Source organism: Heterocephalus glaber, unplaced genomic scaffold, assembly GCF_053883595.1.
Source record: "Heterocephalus glaber isolate CG9 unplaced genomic scaffold, H.glaber_assembly_v1.0 deba00001606, whole genome shotgun sequence".
Lineage (NCBI taxonomy): Eukaryota > Metazoa > Chordata > Mammalia > Rodentia > Bathyergidae > Heterocephalus > Heterocephalus glaber.
Window position 1 is genome coordinate 34,281,807 of NW_028258377.1, and position 18,530 is coordinate 34,300,336.

Here is an 18,530-nt window from a genome sequence, read left to right on the forward strand (position 1 = left end):
CAGTGAATTAACTTAGTTATCACACACGCTTAATCCATATTCACGCACCATAGGCCCAGCCACTTCTGAAAAGCACGATGAGGCATGAGGCTTTGGGGGGACACCTAGATAATAAGCTATAATGGATATCTCTTTAAGGTCCCCACAGCTACTACAAATGACAGAACCAAGATTCAAACCCAGGGCTTTCTGACTGCTGAGCCTCAGTCCAGGAAGGCAAGGGCCCCCTCATGCTTGCTTCAGTGACAAACATGGCAGGCTCTGGGTATGTGGGAACTTTCACTGATTTCATTTCATTTGGAAGGCAAAGCTGGAGCCCAGTCCATCTCTCCCATTACTTGCATTTTTCTGGCTGACAACGGAGGGAACAAATGGACCAGCAGACAGTGCTGGGGTGCCGAAGGGTTAAAGGGCTCAGAAACAGCTCCCCAGGGAAGAGGTGACAGAGCTCCAAGTTCCACAGAATTCAGGTACCCTCCTCGCTCCTCACAACAAACCCTGCAGGCAGGCAGGGTGATGTGACATTCTCATTTTCCCCAAGTGGAGCCCGAGTTGCCAGACGTCATAGGACAGGCACAGCTTGGGTGCTACTGGCATCTCTTAAACGGAGAACGAGGCTTTGCCGGGCTGCAGCCACTACAGCTCACAAAGGTTTGGGGAGATGGGAGAGGGCCAGACAGGCCAATCCAGACAGACCAAGAGGAGAACAGAGGTCCAGTTAGAGGAGGAGGAGGAGGAGGAGGAGGAAGAGGAAGGAAGTGGAGGACGTTTGGGTCTGAGGAGGCTGAGGGGTAATCTATTTACCACCCTAGGCATTCAACAGCTGCTACAGTGATTTTTATGGGCGAACTGCCCATAAGTCTCTCAGCACACAGGAAACAAATTGAACAGGAAGAGAAAGACAAAAGTCTTCTATTAAAGCATGACCACCTGGGCAGAGGGAAGAATTTTTCTCAGGTAGACAGCAGAGAATGTTTTTGCATGGGTTGATACCATCTAGAAGGGGAAAATCTGCCCAGGGTCCCCTCACAAGTAAAAAGCAACTGCTAGGATTGTGAACATGAAAATAGAAGAAGTTTCTAGTAGGGAGGTCTTTGGAATAAACTATCAGGTTATTACAGTGCAGCTGGGACATAATTTAATACACAGGTAATGATGGACCAGAAGAGCATCCCAAGCCACCGCGGAATACCAATGCCGTGTTCTGTGAAAAACTGGTAGGTTTTCAGTGAGTGAAGATTTTCATTTAGGAAGATCAAGAAGATGCGTTTCACTACTACAACATTTTCATTTGCAAGTTAATAACACTGGCTTACTGTAAAGTTATCCAATAATGTTGTGGTGATCAACAGGAATAACTGGAACTCAGGAGTCAGACAACAGGCTGACATCTGCCCCAAAGTACAGTGTCTCTCTTCCTTGAGTTACCCAGTGCAGAGCAAATCTTCCTGGGTTTTTCCAGTACTGAGAATTGAACCTAAGGTCTCGCACATGTTAGGCAGATGCTCTACCACTGAGCTACTTCCCTGAGCAAATCTTTTTTCCCTGAGCAAATCTTTCTGATTTAAAGGTCAGTAGATGCATCCGACGAAAATGTATGCATTCAAAACAAACACACAAACAAACAAACACAGCGTGCCCTGGCTGCACTCTCGGGATCACCTCCAATTAAACAGATGCTGAAAGAGTAGCTAGCGATTTTCATTCAACATGTAACAATGTGTACACAGCACCTATAAATGGCTTTAAAAATTATTTTCACAGCGTTAAAGTTAAAAGAACTGGAAACAGGGTTTACAGGACCCACCGCAGAAGCGCCCCTTGGGATGACCCCAGCTCTGCTGTCCCCTCCTTCACCATGCCACCCTGAACAGAAGCCCCGGAAACCAGCAGCAGAAGCGGGGCTGAGGCAAACAGCTCTCTCCACTGCAGAGGAGTGGGAGGAGGGAAGAGAGGGTTAACAACGGCTGTCACAGACCGTATTTTCCCAGATAAACCCTTCTATACCTAGAGCTAGAGAAACTGCAGCTGAACAGAGCGGCTTGGTGCTGAGACTCACAGAGCTGGGGGAGACCTGCTGAGCCTGCCTCCTGCCCTGGGCTGAAGCCTGAGCCCTAATAACTCTGCTTTCTGCTCCAGAGAGCACCGGGTCCCCTGAGCAAGCAGTTCAGACACTACTCTGCACACCCGCGGCGGTGCTGTGTGCAGATGGCGGATGTGCACCGTGCATGCCACAGCACACGGATTCATTTCAACACGACAGCATTCTTCTGCTGTCCATCTCAGGGAGGAGAAGCTCTGCTATATCCTGTATCCAGAAAAACTGAAAGGCTGGGTTGATCAGCGAAGGAAAGAAAGGAAAGGAGGGCACTCCCCATCCTGAAGCTATTCCAGCTGAGACTGGGCGGTAACTGTGAAGGCGACTGAGAGAGGATGCTTCCCCAGGGGCCCTCTCCCACCCAAACTCGGTCTCTGAAAGCAATCCCGTCTTAGCTTTTCCCCTCCAACTCACCCCCTCCTGCTTTAGCCTCTGGAGTGCTGGGATTATAGGCATGTGCCATGCTTAGCTCTAAAATCAATTTTTAAAAAGCATGCAAGTTATACCTACATGCAATCATACCTCAGTACCCACAAGGGTACCGTGCACTTTACAAAGCATCTTCCCAGCACGCATTTTCTCAGGTTAATAGTGCCCACCGGTCCCACTGTTATGCCCACTTTAGCGGGGACAGGGACTCAGTTTAAGCAACTGCTCTGTGGTCTACCATCTGCAGAGCACCTGAAATCACAGACCGCTTCAGGGTTCCCTCTGACACCTCGCTTCCTCCTCCTCATCCTCCCTTTCTTCCCTCAGCACCCTCCTCTGTCTTCTGTGAAGTAGAGTTGAACAATGAGAAAATGGGAGGGAGAGAGAGAGAGAGAGAGAGAGAGAGACACAGACGGAGAGCGAGCTTCTTGCACAGGGGGCGGCCGAGCCTCCCCCCATCACTGTGAGATGATTCAGGCGGGCCTGCTCCTCATCTCACGTGTGGTGAATACCCTGGGACTTGCAGTTGTTTGTTAGGAAATGGTTCATGCATATCTGAAGCAAATTTTAAAAAGAAAAAAAAATTAGTCCCTTTTCTTAAAGCTTAAAAAGGAAGTGTTTTAGTGTGAGGGAGGGAATGGAGCAGGGGTTTGGGGGCCAGTCACCCCACGGGCTGAGCACTCACTACCTGCTGTGAGCGCAGTCAATGAAACGTTCAGCGGAGCCCTGCAGTGAGTAGCATGGACCAGGGCGCTGAGCCACTACAGGGTCACCAGGCCCAGTCTAAAGGACACACCCCACCCAGGCTGGGGGTCGGATTCGAACCTGCAAAAGGAGAACCACCCGGCTCCTGATTTTGTTTGGAGGGCTGTTTTGATCCTTAGAATTCAGAGCAACCCTGATTTTTCCCAAAGGGTTTTTAGTGAAGATGTGTGGCCGGCCGTGGATGGGAAGCAGTGATTCCTATCCAACGACTGTTCTGCATTCCCACTGCTGGAAGAAGGCACAATTTTTGAACGGCTGGAAGGGAAAGAAGAGTCCTCAGACCGGCACAGCCTCTCTGTCCTCTTTCCGATGGAGAACTCTGGGGGAGGGGTTGCAAGAGGCCCACAGGGCTCAGAAAGGTTTAGGAATTGGCTCAAGAACACACAGCACAAGCCACATGTGGTGCTGCACACTTGTAATCCCAGCACTCAGGAGGCTGAAGCAGGAGGACCAGTAGGAGTTCAAGGCCAGCCTGGGCTACACAATGAGGGCAAAACCAGCCTGAACTATGTAGCCAGGCTCTGTCTTAAAAAACCAAATACGGAACAGACTCACATCCTGACTGACTCAGTTACCCAGGCCAGTGTTCCTTGCTCTGCAACAGGAAAAGTGCTTTCGAGTGCAGCTCCCTAAACCCAGCTGACGGGCACAGAGGAGGGAGTGGGCGGCCTCTCTGGAAGCACCTGCATCTGCGTGGAAATAAAGCAGACAGCGGGACTAGCGGACCTGCAGACCTATTCCGCCCGCACACACTGTTCTCCCTTCCAACTCTTCATCCCTACACACACCGGCCAGTGCCGCAGGTACCTTTGTTTCTCCCGTCTCAATCCCTGTAACAAACCCGCACAAAGCCCAGGAGGCAGCATGGCCATGTGCCTGGCTCTGAGCTGACACCAGCAGCGCCGGCAGCCAGTGCTCACACCAGTGGGGTGCTGCGCTGGGCACAAGCAGTTTTATATGCACATCACAGATGAGGAAACTGAGGCACAGGGAGGCGAAAGTCACTAGCTCAAGGCTTTAGAGATGGAAAGTAGAGGAGCTGGAACTGAAACCTACAAGTCTGCCCATGGGGCCTGCGGTCACTCTGTTGCTTACTGTAGCGCCATCTTGCTCAGGGTATTTGATTTCTCTAAGCCTTACTTTCGTTATCCGTACAGTGGTGATGATGGAAGTCGCCCCATATGCTGGTGCAAAGCATGAAATGTGGTGTGAAGTACTTAGCATCAGGACTGCCTGCTGCACAATTCCAAGGGACATGATCCACAGGAGACGCAGGAGGCCGGCACAGGGCCCGCCGTGGTGAGAATGCTCCAGTGCTACCACCATCATTCATCATCGCCATGTGCCCGTGTCAGCAGTCAGGACCGAGAACCAAGGGGAAAGCTGGGCACTGTGGCACGTCCCTGCAATCCCAACCTTCTGGGGGCTGAGGCAGGAGGATCACTAGTTCAAGCCCAGCTTGGGCTACAAAGCAAGAGGGTCTCAAAAACCGTTTTTGTGTTTAAAACCAGAAGGAAAAGAGCTCATTAGAGGCAGGTATCAGCTCCTCCCGAGAGCTTCTCTTTGCCCATTCATTCTGATTTCTCCTGAGAACTTCCTCAGGCAATCTTGTTCATATGACCAATTTCAGAGCACTTCTTACTTCTACAGCAGATGTCAACATTTAGAGGGCATACACTGGTCTCCACCATGGATCTCTGCTTCCATTTATAGTGTCAGCATACAACAGACTCTCAGGAGCCCTGGTGATTTTAAAATTGCCCAGATTCACACTCCTCCAGGCAAGAGGTGGAGTCTCACTCTCTGCTTGTGCATGGGCTGAACTTTCCCTCACTTCTTCCAACTGACAGAAGAGTGTCAAAAGCAATACACAAGTCCAGAGACTGGATTGGGTCAAAGAACTGTGGCTCTGGCTCTCGCTCTGATCATGTGCTCAGCAGGAAGCACGCTGCAAATCTTCATCGTGGAGTTCATATGTTGAGCAAGTCAGGCCTCCCGCCAACAGCCACCGAGTGTGCCATCCTGCAGCCGAATGCCCAGCCACAGTGAGACCCAGATGCCTGAAAAGCTGGCCAGCATCTTCACTGCTGCTTCATGACAGACCCAGCAAAGCCCAAATTACTGATGTACAAAAACTCAGAGAACAAATGCGTGTTCTAAGCCTTCATATTTTGGGATGATCTGCTATGCAACAATGGATAATGATATATATATTGGTAACAATATATAATGAAAACAGGAAACACATGGTGTGTTTAAGACCAAGGAGGCAACAGAAATGTCAGTTTTAGGGCAGAAGAAAAATCCACATACTTGGATGACAGCTTTCCTATTAAGCCACAAAAGAAACCAAGCCTGACACTGCGGTGCAGCCCTATAATCCCAGGTACTAGGGAGGCTGTGGTGGGTGGACTACTGGAGTCTAGATGTTCAAGACCAACCTGAGCAAAATAGTGAGACTCCACTTCAAAAAGATAAAAAAATAAACCAGGTGGACGATCTGAGACTGGCTTCATGTGATTAAAAAACATGACATGGCGTGTATCCAAAGGAATTAAAGTCAGCATACTACAAGGATACCTGTACAACCATGTATTGTGGCACAATTCACAGTAACTATATGAAACCAGTCTACGTGCCCATCAACAGATGACTGTATAAAGAAAATGTGGTGTTTACCCACAATGGAGTAATACTCTGCCATGAAGGACAGTTGAGTGATTTGTAGGGAAATGGATGCATCTTGAGATCATAATGTTAAGTGAAATAAATCAGACACACAAGCTTAAATATCACATGGTTTCTGCTATATGAGAAACCCAAATATAATTAGAAAGCAAAATAAAAGATAGAAAATAGGAAATAGGGAGACAGATCTTTTGTAAAAAGGAAGGGGACTGAGAGACAGAGGGAAGGAGGAGGGAAGGGAGAGGAAGCAGATGAAAAAAGAATTAAGATGTGTTAAGTACAGGTACCAACTCCCCATGAGGAATGCAATCAGTATGTACTGCAAGTGTGTACTAATAAAATTTTTTTAAATGCAGTACATATACAAAAAGAAATATTATTCAGTTGTAAAAAACCCTCAAATTTTGCCATTTGCTGGAAAAGGGATGGAACTGGAGATCATAAGTCAGATTCAGAAAATCAAATGACATTTTTTTCCTAATATTTGGACTCAAAAAAAGCTAACAGGATAACGTATGGTAGGCGGAGACCATTAGACAAGAGGAGGAAGAGGGAGGGGGAGGGGCTCGGGAGGATAACGCGGACAGGCGGGGTCGAAACGAGTTATAAGCGTGGATGGAAACACCACGATGAAATCCGGTGTTTCATAAAATTAATGCGCACTAACAAATAATGCGGTAAAAAACATTTTCAAAAGCAGGAGAAAGGGGAAATGTGGCTACGACACAGGTGAGGCTGGCTGAGCTGCGCTCCCTGAGAGGCCCGGCCGGAAGCTCAGCTCCGTCGCTTCCTCCCCAGCCTCACTGCCCTCTGGGAGCTCCTCAGACAGCCAAGTCCTCTCCTGCCCTCCTGCCTTTGTGAGTGGAGTTGTCCTCCTCCTCATGGCATCCCTTTCCCTTTTCCGCATTCATTTCTAGCCGCTGAATTTTTAAAGAATTTTACTGTGAAACACTGACACTTACAGAAAAGATGAAAGTGGGAAGACCTCCTGTGTACCCTCCGTCCATACTGGCCCTCACCCTCGCCCCATACGCTTTACCACCCTCTCCACTGATCTATGTCTAAAACTGTCTTTCTGAACCACTTGAGAGAAAACAGAAGACATGGTAACTCTCTATTCCTGAATTCTTCAATATATATTTCCTAAGAATAAATACACCAGGAAGTTTAATATTGATAAGTAATCCCATCTAACATACAGTCCATATCCAAATTTTGCTGATCATTCCAGTTATGTTCTTTTCCTGGGGTGGGGGCCTGTCCAAGCTGTTTGCTCCTTTTTTCACTCATGAAATACGTCACATGTCAGGTACTGGGTAAAGCATTTGGGATAAAATAGTGGTGGAGAGGACACCCAGACATGGCCATTGTCCTTAGAGCACTTACAGTTCAATAGGGAGACACATAATTGAATAACCACCCTAATTAGAAGTTGGTATGATCACAAACTGAGACATGTAGGCTAAAGAAAGAAGCCCTGAGTGGAGTAAGAGCTAGAACAGGTCTGGAAGGACCCCCAAATAGGGACACCTGGGCTGAGGTCTTTAGTGACAGGCAGTGTCAGCCAAGCAAATTCTGTGTATGGGGCAGGGAAACTGAACGAGTCTCCCATCCATGCAGGAAGAAGGACATGTGCAAAGGCCCTGGGGCAGGACACATAGCTTGTTCAAGATCAGTGAGGCTGGAGGATAGAGAGGGAGGAGGCTGTGTGGGGAGGAAGTCTGGAATGGAGTTTAATTTTTATCCTAGAACAGGAAGCCACTAATGGGTTCCCAGGAGACCCAGTGGCATAATTTACATTTCCAAAAGATCACTCTGCCTGCTGAAAGTGGAAAGGTAATGAAAATAATACAGGTCAACCATCCCTCAGCCGTGATTCCAAAATCCAAAAAGCTTTTTGAATAACTTTTTCTTAAAAACTCATTTAGTGACAAAGCCTGACCTGAATAGACATGAGGCTATTAATAGTCTTTACTTATCCACTTCGTGTGAACACATTTTTGCCACAGGAGGAGGAAATGTGTTTGACTATAGGGAGCTACTGTAGACCCCACCAGGGCTGGTACATAATAAGGTCTATGCATTGTATGAACTAAATTCCTAATCCTACCCACCAACATGATGGTGTCAGAAAGTAGGCTTGGGTGATATTTCAATCCTGAAGGGAGAGCTCTCGTTAAGGAGATTAATGTCCTCATAAGAAAGCCCCCTCAATCCAGGAGTGTCCGCCCCTCTGTCTGTCTGCATCTCTCTAAAGTATACTCATCCCATGAGGACACAGAAGAAAGCAGCCGTCTGTACGCCAGGAACAGAGCCCTCGCCAGGAACCTGACCGTACTGACAGCCTCATCTCAGGCTTCCAGCCTCTGCACCTGTGAGAAATAGAGGTCTATTGTTTAAACCAATGTACTCTATCATAGTAGCCCAAACTGACTAAGACAGACGGTTATCAGTTTATTGCCTCTCAGCTCCAAAGCCACCTTCATTGCCTGCCGTGACACAAATGGTTCTGGGCCCTTAAACCTGCTTCCCTGGCCAGCTGAGGTGGTGCTTGGGCCGATCAGTAGACGATGCAGGGGAGACACTGCAGAAGGGTCCATCCTGGGTCTGCCGTGCTCGCCGTGCAGGCGGGGAGGGTGGCTTCTCTGGCACCAGGCTCTCACAGCAGGTATGGCTCCCCCTCGTCCACTCCTGTAGCACCTACGTCCTCACAGTGCCAGCAGCTCCCCCAGCGCCCGCTCCTCTGGGTGGTCTTCCGCAGTGCGTTCTGGGGGACCGCTCGCTGTGAATTTCTGTGCCTGCCCCCTGGCAGGATATCCGGCAAGTCACACTGCTCTGGCACCACAGCAATGGCTGTGCCACCCAGGAGGCAGGATGGGTGCCCTCTCCCATGGTCAGGACCGAAGCTGGTGGGCAGGGTTTCTTGGGGACTTATCCTTCCACCCTGGGGGTGGGGGGCTCCAAGGTCACTATCTCAGCCCTGGGGGTGGCGGCTGCTCCTAGACATCTGACATTCCTATCTTCTTTACAGCTCATTTTCCCTATTAGCCTATCTTTCATTACTCTAATTTCCTATTATAGTTAATAATTCTTTTTCTGAAAATTCCTATGTTCAAATAACTGTGATTTCGCCCTCCTAACTGACCTGATTATGTAATTCTGAGTCCTAAAATGCACCTAATACCAAAGGTTTCGGCTCAGGGATTGTGGACCTGTGATGATGATGACACCTACGCAGCACTTATGAAGTGTCGGGCGCTATTCCAAGGGCTTTGCATGTCAGAACTCCTCTAAGCCTGACAGCTACCCTATGAAGTAGGTACTCTCATCACACCCATCTGTAAACAGAACAAGTGAGGAAACAGATTAGGGAACATTCTCAAAGGCATACAGCTAGTAAATGGCCGGCCTGGGGTTCAACCTGAAGCCTTGTAAGCCTAGGGGTTAGGATAGGGAGGGGGCAAGGACAGAGGAGACAGGAAGGATCCAGTTTGAAGGCTTCCGTGTGCCCTTCCTGTCTTAAGGTCCTGTTCACTCTACCGACTGCCTTGAAATCGTCTGGCTAGCGGGCTAGCTGGTCCTCAAGGGCGAAGACTGGGTCCTTTCCTCCTGGAGTATCAAGTACTTAGCTGAGAACCAGCTTGGGGCCCACTCGGCACTCAGTCAGAGACTGACAAGGGACACGTTCAGTGAAGCAGAACAGAGACCCAAACGCCTGTACCAATACCACAGCAGCTAAGGCTGGCAGGCCGGCCCTGTGCTCGGGAGGCTGGGTTTCTTGGAGTTTTGGGGGGCTGCTCTGCCTCAGTTGACCTGGGTATGGACAGCTCATAGTGACCGACACAATGACCTTCTGGGCCTCTTTCGATGCCAACACTCTTGAACTCCCGGACCCCTGAGAAGACGTATCCGGTCACCTGGTCTCACGACCAGACACCTTCTCCGGCCGCTCCCAGCCCTGTACTCAGCTTGACTCTTTAGGGGCCAGCAACCCTATATCCAGGAGACCCTGCCCACTCCATTCAGTTGCCCACTCTGGACTTTTGACTGCGCTGTCCCCTCTGCTCTCTACCCAACCCTCAGCACCTAAGTACCTGGGTCAGGATTTGATCCTTCAGGAAGGCTTTCCTGCCCCACCCAAAAGGAGCCTACCGGAGAGAGACCCCATGGCATTCTGGCTCAACCTGGTTGGAGTTAGAGCCAAGGGTCAAGGCTCAGGACTCTGCAGGCCACTGGGAGCTTCTCCAGCAGCCAGGGTGTGCCTTGGGCCAAGCATTTCATCTCCCCAGTGCCTGGCGCCCTCATTAATAAAATGGGGACAATCATGGTGCGTATGTTATTGGGTTGCTGTAAGGGCTAAGAATGATAGCATATGTGCTGCACCTAGGGAAAACAGCCAGCAACAGTTATTATTCCTGTGAACAGCTTGAGCTCTGAGGCCTCACTGCCCAGCAGGATGTCTGCACCACAGCAAGGCTCCCCGGATTAATGAATGAATTCATTCTCCTTCCACTTCCACGGCCGCCAGACTGGTCTCCCTGCTTCCACTGCCTCCTGCATTTCCATAGTTATCTTTCTGAGGCATACCTCCACTTCAGTCTCCTCTGCTCAAAACCATCACAGCTTCTCCAGCCCCTGAAGTCCAGCCTCCCTAGCCCAGCAACTCAAGACCCTGGGTTATGGGACTCATCCACCTTCCCCGACACTCTGCGGCAAACATCTGAAGTTTCAGTGACTCAAGCTGACCCACTATTGCTGGAGCAGGTTCTCACCACCACCCTTCGAACCCTTGAGAGGCCCAAGCCTACTACTACACACACACTGTACAGCCTTAACCTTCCTCAGGAACCCCTTTAAAGTCACCAGCTTGCGGAAGTTCTTTCTGACCTAGCCAGTGCGGGCTCCCCATCTTGGTGCCCATACCTGGCTGGTCCCCTCCCATGGTGCTGACCCTCCATGTCCTAAGGCAGTGGCTGGTTTTTGTGGCTATCATGCCATAATGCCCCAAATCAGTTTAGTTGGAACACAGAACAAAACAGTACATTGCTGAAGTTAATGTAACTAACTGGAGCTCAAAACAAAACGAGAGACAGTGAGGAACTTAGATCAGCTGGTGCCATGGGTTTATTCATTCATATTCCAAGTAATGTCTGTTAAAGACAAAGAGAGGTTCATCTCTTACTCAGGAGAGGGGCTTTACTTAAAGAACACATACGTGCTGTGTAATATGCTAATCCTCCATAGGAAAAGAGGATCTTTTCCATTAATTAAAGAGGAATGGAAGTAGCAGGAAGAGATTAAGACAATTATCCCTGCCTCTGGTACCCCAGGTGTTCCAAGGCCAATGGCAGCATGACTCCCCTCTCCGCCTCCATCTCCGCAGGCATCGTCCTTCTGTATCTCTCCTCTCTTCTTCTCATAAGGACCCAGTCAGTCAAACAGGATTAAGGGCCCAGTGCACCCCAGTGTGACCGCATCTTAATGAGACACCACCGCAATCATCCTATTTCTGAGTATGGCCATATCCTGAGGTACTGGGGCTTAGGACTTTACCGTAACTTTTTGTGGATACAATGCAACCCAGAAGGCTCCATTTGTCCATTTCATGGGCACAGTGGCCCACAGCCCTTCTCCTTTCGTGATCCTGCTGTACCCAACGGATACTGGGCCTCACCTCCAGCCAATACCTCCCCTAAAAAAATAAGCAGGGGTCCAACATTCCCAAGAACAAACAGAAAAAGTATAGAGTCCCAGAAAAAGTTATCTCAGTTGCTGAAGACTGAGGGGAGAATTAAAGGGATCCTAATCCAGAGGCCCCAGCAAGGAAGTCATGTGGACAGAAAGATAAGAGAACAGTGAGAAAGACTGCCTTAAAGCTCTCACCAACAAACAGGCTTTTGGCTGTTGCCCAAGGGAGCTAGCATTTGATGCGCTCTGATCTCACCAAGGGAGAGGGAAGTCCGCTTCTTCCCCTGCTGTAAGAATGCAGGCCTCCAAAAGGGAAAGTGTGCATTTTCTCCCAGGCACCAAGCACAGAAGGGTATCCAAATGAGATGCAGGGGAATGGCACAGAGGTACCCTACGGGGACAGGTATGCGGGGACACAGGCATGCATGCATTTGTTCGTTCATTCATTCAACGTACACCTGCTGAACACTTCCTATGTGACCTTGCTGTACAGCAGTAAATCAGACAGAGGAGGTTCCTACCTTAATGCTGCTCCTGAAGCAAATTAATTAGTGTGGTACTTCTGGACAGTGCTAAGTTACTGGGGAGATAACTCAGATATACTGCAGAGTGACAAGGGAAGAGGTACTTCCAATAGCTGCTTCAAGGAAGGCCTCTCTGAGGAGAAGAGACTGGAGCAGACACCTCAAAGACGAGGAGGAGCCAGCCATGCAGCAATCTTTGAGGAAGCCTTCCTTGTGCAAAGGTCCTGAGAGAAGGCACTGGATGTACAAGAACCCAATGTGGTGGAAATGGGCCACGGGTGGGGAGTTGGAAAAAACGGGTTTGACAGGTAAGCCGCAGCCAAATAAGGCAGGAGTTTGAACTGTGTATGTTTGCAGTGCAGCAGTGGCAAGCCACTGGAGGGTTTTAGGAAAGGGACAGGAACATCTGATTTACACTGGTAAGAGTGCTCTCGGGCTGTGTGTAAAGAATGGACTGCAACGGGGGGGGCGGGGGGCAGGAGCCATGGCAGGGATCCAGGCAAAATAGGGTGGGCAATGGGGCTGGGGATTTAGCTCAGTGGTTCTGGTGCCTGCCTCGCAAGGGCAGGGTCCCGAGTTCGATCCCCAGTACCAAAAAAAAAAAATAGGGTGGGCGAGTGGGAGGCTGGAAGGAGATGGCAGATTTGGACTGCAGTTCAGAGGGAGACTCAGACACAGCAGGCGCATCAGATCTAGTGGAGAACTCAGGGCCTCCCTGAGTGTCAAGAGCTGGCAGGAGCCTTAGAACTCACTGCCCCCCAGTAACACAATGTACGAATGAGGAAACTGAGGCATTACTGGATCAGGGGCTGCCGGAGTAACACAAGGTAGACCCCATCTAAAGGCTCAGGGTCCTGCCTCCCAACCCAGGTTTCCTCCACCAGGAAGAGAGCAGAACACAGGTTGGCAAACAATGGCCCAATCCCGCATGCTGCCTGTTTTTACAAATAAAATTTTATTCTGACACAACGCATTCATTCACGTATGTATTGCCTCCAGCCACTTTCACACTGCAATAGCAGAACTGAGTTGTTACACCTGAGGCCACGTTGTCTACAAAGCCTACGTTACTCTCTCACCTAAAAGATCACAAACAGCACACTGGCAAAGTTTGGAATGGAGCCTCTACAGACAGGAGGACGCTCCCGGGACCTCTTCTCTCCAGTCGGAGCCTCACTGGGGTCGGCCTGCTGGGAAGGCTCCTGTGACAACACTTTCCTTTGCCCAGGGCAATGGCAAAGCACAGGCACTATGACATTCGTGCGGCTACAGCGAATTAAGTTCTGTAAGCATTTCCAAGACACAGAGATGGCGCCTAACTGGAAAGATCAAAGAAGGCTTTCTGGCAAAGAAGATCTGAAAGGAGCTTGAAAAGCAGAGTAGAGGGCGCTTGGGAAATGCTCTACCTGCCCTACTGCAGACTACCTAGGACTCTGTTGAGCTAATGGGAGAAAGTCACCCACCATGGGGAGTGTTCAAGCCAAGGATGGTTGCCCATTTGGCAAGGATATGGTTGAAGGAGACCAGACAAGATGAAAGAAACAATCTCTTGCAATCATGGGTCCCAGGTTAGTGGGCCTGTGGCTTCTGTAGCCTCATCTTTATCTTATTTGCTGAGATCGACACACACAAGCAGAGAGAGAGACAACTGGAGTGGGGTTCGGGAAAGAGAAACACAGACACACACAGAGAGGCCAGTGAGAACAGGAGGGGTGAAAGAGGTATACACAAGCCACTGAGGAAGGAAATCCATACCAGGGCCTTTATGCCCCTTAACTGCTTGCAGAGAGGAGAAAAAAAAGAGCAAAGCCTGACAATTAGGATTAAAACTAATCAAATGTCCCTTTAATACCTCGGACTTGGCACCTGGCAGGCTTCTTAATGTGCCTCATTGTTTTCTGGCACAGCTTTGGCGGCTGGAGGCCTCAGCTGCCTCTCTTGCTGCCAGGAGAGAAGAGGGCAGACTGGGGTGGGGGGTGGCGGGGAAGGGCACCCCAGGCCCCCAGGGAGACTGCCGGGAGCCCTGCCCCCCCGCAGCAAGGGGCCCACCAGGCACCTCGGCCTCCCAGCAGTGCCAAGGCAGGGGCGGCAAGGAGAGTTTGGCAAAGGGCAGATGCCTCTTCTTTGCCCTCTGCTCACGTTGGGAAGGTACATCCCACTCGGGGAGTGGGGAGCAGGAGCCAGGAGGTTAAATGACTGCGGCAGGAGTCACTCACACTTGGCGGCTGGGAGCACAAGTCCGAGAGCAGCAATCTGAGCGGGAGCCCCATCACTAGGCTCCTTGTGCAGGCCTGGGAGATGGCGTAAGCTTCCCGAGCCTCAGTTTCCCCATCTGTACACTGACCATAAAAGAGCACTCGTCTCCTGGTGTCTCCTGGGCTAACGAAATGAGATGGGCACAGGGCACGGGCTGCGGTCGGAGCTAGATGTGGTCATGATAATCACTGCTGCAGAGCTAGGGCTCAGTCCAGGGCTGGCTGCCATGCCTGGCTGGGCCTCACGCTGCTGCGCCCCGGAAGCTGAGGGAAGGTCCCTGAGCACTGGGCAGAGCTGCATGCCTGCCCTGGCTACAGGCCCTGTATGCACAAGTGGCCACGTACAGCAGAGCCGCCTCAACAGCGAGCTCTGGGCCCAGACTGCTCACAGACCCTTCTCCAGAAGAGCCCCGGATGCCTCTGCGGTCCCAAGACAAGAGGACGCAGCATGAGCCGGCTCTGCAGGGATGCTGTCTTCACTGTCATCTGGCAGGACCCTAACGCTCCTCGGATCCCAGGACTGCACGTTTCCTGATAAAGCAGGAAGCACGAGGCAGAAATCAAAGTGGACTCTGCACCCACAGCACGGCTGACAAGCGCACAGCTGCCCCAACATGGCTGGAACAAGCTGTATCAGAGGCTGGGCCTCACGCTCAGAGGCCTGGGGACAGAAAGAGGCAAGGCAAACAGTTTCTTGGACTGAGATGGAGCAGGAATCATCTGAACTTAAGAGTCGACTCAAAAGCCCAGAGGATAATACATTCATATTTCCAAGTACCGTCTTTTCCCCCCAGGAAAGTATACTGGTCTTAGAGTTGGAAGGTTTAGCCTTACTTTACTGGTTCTGCAACCAGTTTTGTCACATATGCTCTTTAAACGTCAGTTTTCCAATCTGTAAAGTGGGGCCCATACATGCTGCCCTGCCTTCACTGGGAGGGAAGGAGAACCAACTGGAACCCTGCACATGAGGCCGCAGGGCTCCAAACTCAAATGTCTTCAGAGGCTGGGCTGGTTAAATAGAAAGATGGTGCACTCAGGTTTGACACAGAGCACGGGGGGCTGTGGCTAGGTGAAGAGGGGGATCTGTCTAGAGGGGCAGCTGCTACCCAGACCTGGCAAGTTTTCATGATTCGAGAACCCAGGTCCAGCTGCCAGACTTTCAGCTTTATTGCAAAAAGCCATTCTAAAAATATGAAATATTGCAATGTTTAGGTACTGGCAACAAACATTTAAAAATAAAGACATCCAACCACCTATGAGCCAGCACTGAGTGAGCCACATGGGACCTATCTAGAGGCTGTATCTGGCCTGTAGGCTAGCAGGTTGTAGCATCTGTTAAAAGTATGAGTAAGGTTTGTTTTTTAATGTAAAGGTCAAATAAATTAATGCAAGAAGCTCTCAAGAAAAGTCATTAAGGGTTATTATCAATAAAATAACCAGGAATCCAAACTACAGACCCTCATGTTCCAAAAAAGAATCACCAACTTTTTGCTAAAGTTAGGTAGCAAATTTAGAAACTGGTTATTTCTCAAACAGGCACTTACACACATACACATTTTCACTGTCAGCAGCTGACTCTGATCAATACGCAGGAGGAGACACCCAAAGTGTAACACTTCTCAGTTGAGAACATACAACCCCAGTTAGCAGCAGGAAGTAATTTTCACGCACACACCCCCGCCAGATGTTTCCAACCTGCTCAGTTTAAGAAACCTCCTTCTGCCGCCAGAAGCTCCAGTCTGACCCTATGCTCTGCCCCAGTCTGTGCTCAGCAGGCAGCAGCCTGGGGGGCGCGGGGGGCGGCTGGCATCTGTAACTCAGGGTCACCCACCCAAACACACCACCCTGGTGACCCAGGCTCTTGGGAGGCTGCCTGCGTGTGGCCCAGGTGCACGTGGGACTGGCTGTGATCCCTGCCTGGACACGCCTGCCCGCACTCAGATTAAGAAAGCGCTCGCAGAGCCAAACACGACAAATCCAAGACCCAGGCTCCCGGGTCCTCAGTGATAACTGACGGACTCACAGACTCATCCACGGTCCAGCGCACTTGTTCGCTGTGTGGCACTGTGTATGTCACCTCACCTCTCTGCACCTCAGACACATCTTTAATGTAATCGTCCCAGGAACACGAGATAGGGATAACTGTGCTCATTTCTGGAGGGGCTGGAAGCCCAGGGATGATGCACAGAGCGAGCGAGGGCAGGGCTGGGCCTGTGGGGCAGGTCAGTTTGGATTCTGACTCCATAGTCCCCCCTCTGCTCTTGCCAGCTCGAGGTAGAGGTTTAGAGTCTCCATAATGCCACTCACTTCCACTCACAAGCACCTCACTGTGTCTCCACAGCAACAAGGCGGAGCCCCACCCCAGAAAGGCCACAGATTTTGGGCATCAGAGGAAAGTGAAGCTCTAGAGCCCACCAGTCCCTGCAGCCCAGGCAGGACTCCACAGTGCCCCACCCATCCCGGATGGGTCCCGGACTCTGATCTGCTGGCGTCTGACTCACTGCCAGTACTAACAGGCACGCAGAGCTCTCCCGCAGGTGCTGATTGGCAATACAAGCAGCAGCAGAAAAATGCACTTCCCGGGAAGAGAAGCTCCAAGGCAGCTCTCCCAAAGCAGTCCGGGGAAGAAGAGGCCTGTCTTCCAAGGGTCTGTTAAGCATATGATCCTCGGCCCGACAGGCTCAGATCAGACCAGCCCGACTTCGCTCCTTGGCCAGGCCGGAGTCTCTGTCCTTAACAGGCTCCCCGGGGATTCTGATGGCCCCCAAGGTCAACATCCATTCTCTGGCCAAGCTTCCTGCATTCTGCCAGCAGATACTGAGCACCAAAGTGATGGTTCCCTTCTTCCTTCACCTCCTCTCTCCTCCCTCCCTCCCTCAGTCATTCAGCGAACATGCTGGGTGAGCAGGAGTGACTAAGGCAGAGCACAGCTCCTATCTTCAGACCGAAGAGTCTGGACAGATTAAAAGTAACCGCCACAGTGCACAATGATCCACAGAAGGGGCTTGGGGCCACCAGAGGAGAGTGCATGCACCCAGCTGGCCCGCAGGCCCACGTCAGGGGCAGGGGAAGGCAGCAGAGGTCTTCCCCGAAAGGATTGCTGATCAAAGCAGGCAGTTAAAACTTGGGAGAGCTAAGGCCAGTGGGCAAGCGCTGGGACCCAGTGACTAAGAACCCATCCTGCAGCGGCTGGCGATGGGCTGAACCTAGAAGGATCAACAACTGCTGCACCTTGCCAAGAGTCAGGAAGCCTTCCAAGGAGAAGTCTCCTCCATACAACCTTTCTGCGCAGTGAGTGGAGATCCTGCACCTGCCTGGCTCTCCCTGCGCCAGCCAACAACAGTTTGAGGGGCTCAGCTTCTGCACCGCGGTGGTGTGGACAACCTCCTCACCTCAGCCAGAGGAGCCAGTCCCTCTACCGGTGGGCACAGCAGCAGGATGGCCACGTTCCCCCTGTGCTTGTTCCTCGATAAATTTTGCACTCAGGATTTTGCCCCTAGTGATTCGTTTAACCCTCAAACAAAAACACCAAGAGAATTATTCTCATTTAAGAAGCCGGGAATTCCAAGCATTCAGGTTAAACCACCCACCCAAGGATGTGAACTAGGCAGTGTGGCTCCAAAGCCAGAGCCCTACACAGGGCTCCAAAATGTCACAAGCCAGGAGGAGAAACTGGGAGCTGCTCCGCCAATGGGGCCTCAGGAGGGGTGGGGCAAAGTTTCCTCCTCAAGGTCACGCTACCCCCAAGTGAGCTCCTGGGTCACTGAAGAGGTTCAGTCTTGGGCAAAGCTCTCTCCCCGCTGTGCAGACACCTGGGTGCCCACGGCAGCCTCACAGAAGGAGGTGGGGGCCAGGGGAGGGAGACAGGTCCTCTGCCCTACGCAGATACGGAGGAACAAGACGACAAGAACTCACGCTGGCTCAGGTACTCAGGCCCTTGGTCAAACACCTGTGGTTCTGTGAGCTACGGCCCCTCATTCCTTCTTACCTGTTTCTTACCTGTGAGTATTTAGCAAGCTATAAAGGGAGCAGGCTCAGCAGAGTATGTGCTCAAAAAATGGTAACTGCCATTATTACCACCAG

At 50.9% G+C, this 18,530-nt stretch overlaps 1 protein-coding gene across 6 annotated transcripts in view; it reads right to left on the minus strand.

Moving 5' to 3' along the window:
- Galnt10 (polypeptide N-acetylgalactosaminyltransferase 10) overlaps positions 1-18,530 on the minus strand; it is a 325,204-nt gene that overhangs the window by 190,638 nt on the left and 116,036 nt on the right. The window contains exon 1 of one of the 6 annotated variants that reach the window (XM_087194545.1): positions 14,537-14,889. The exons of the other annotated variants lie outside the window; for them this stretch is intronic. Within the exon in view, the coding sequence (XP_087050671.1) occupies positions 14,537-14,539 (3 nt within the window). The 5' untranslated portion in view covers positions 14,540-14,889. Of the gene's footprint in view, positions 1-14,536; positions 14,890-18,530 lie in introns of those variants that run through there. 6 annotated transcript variants of the gene reach the window in all.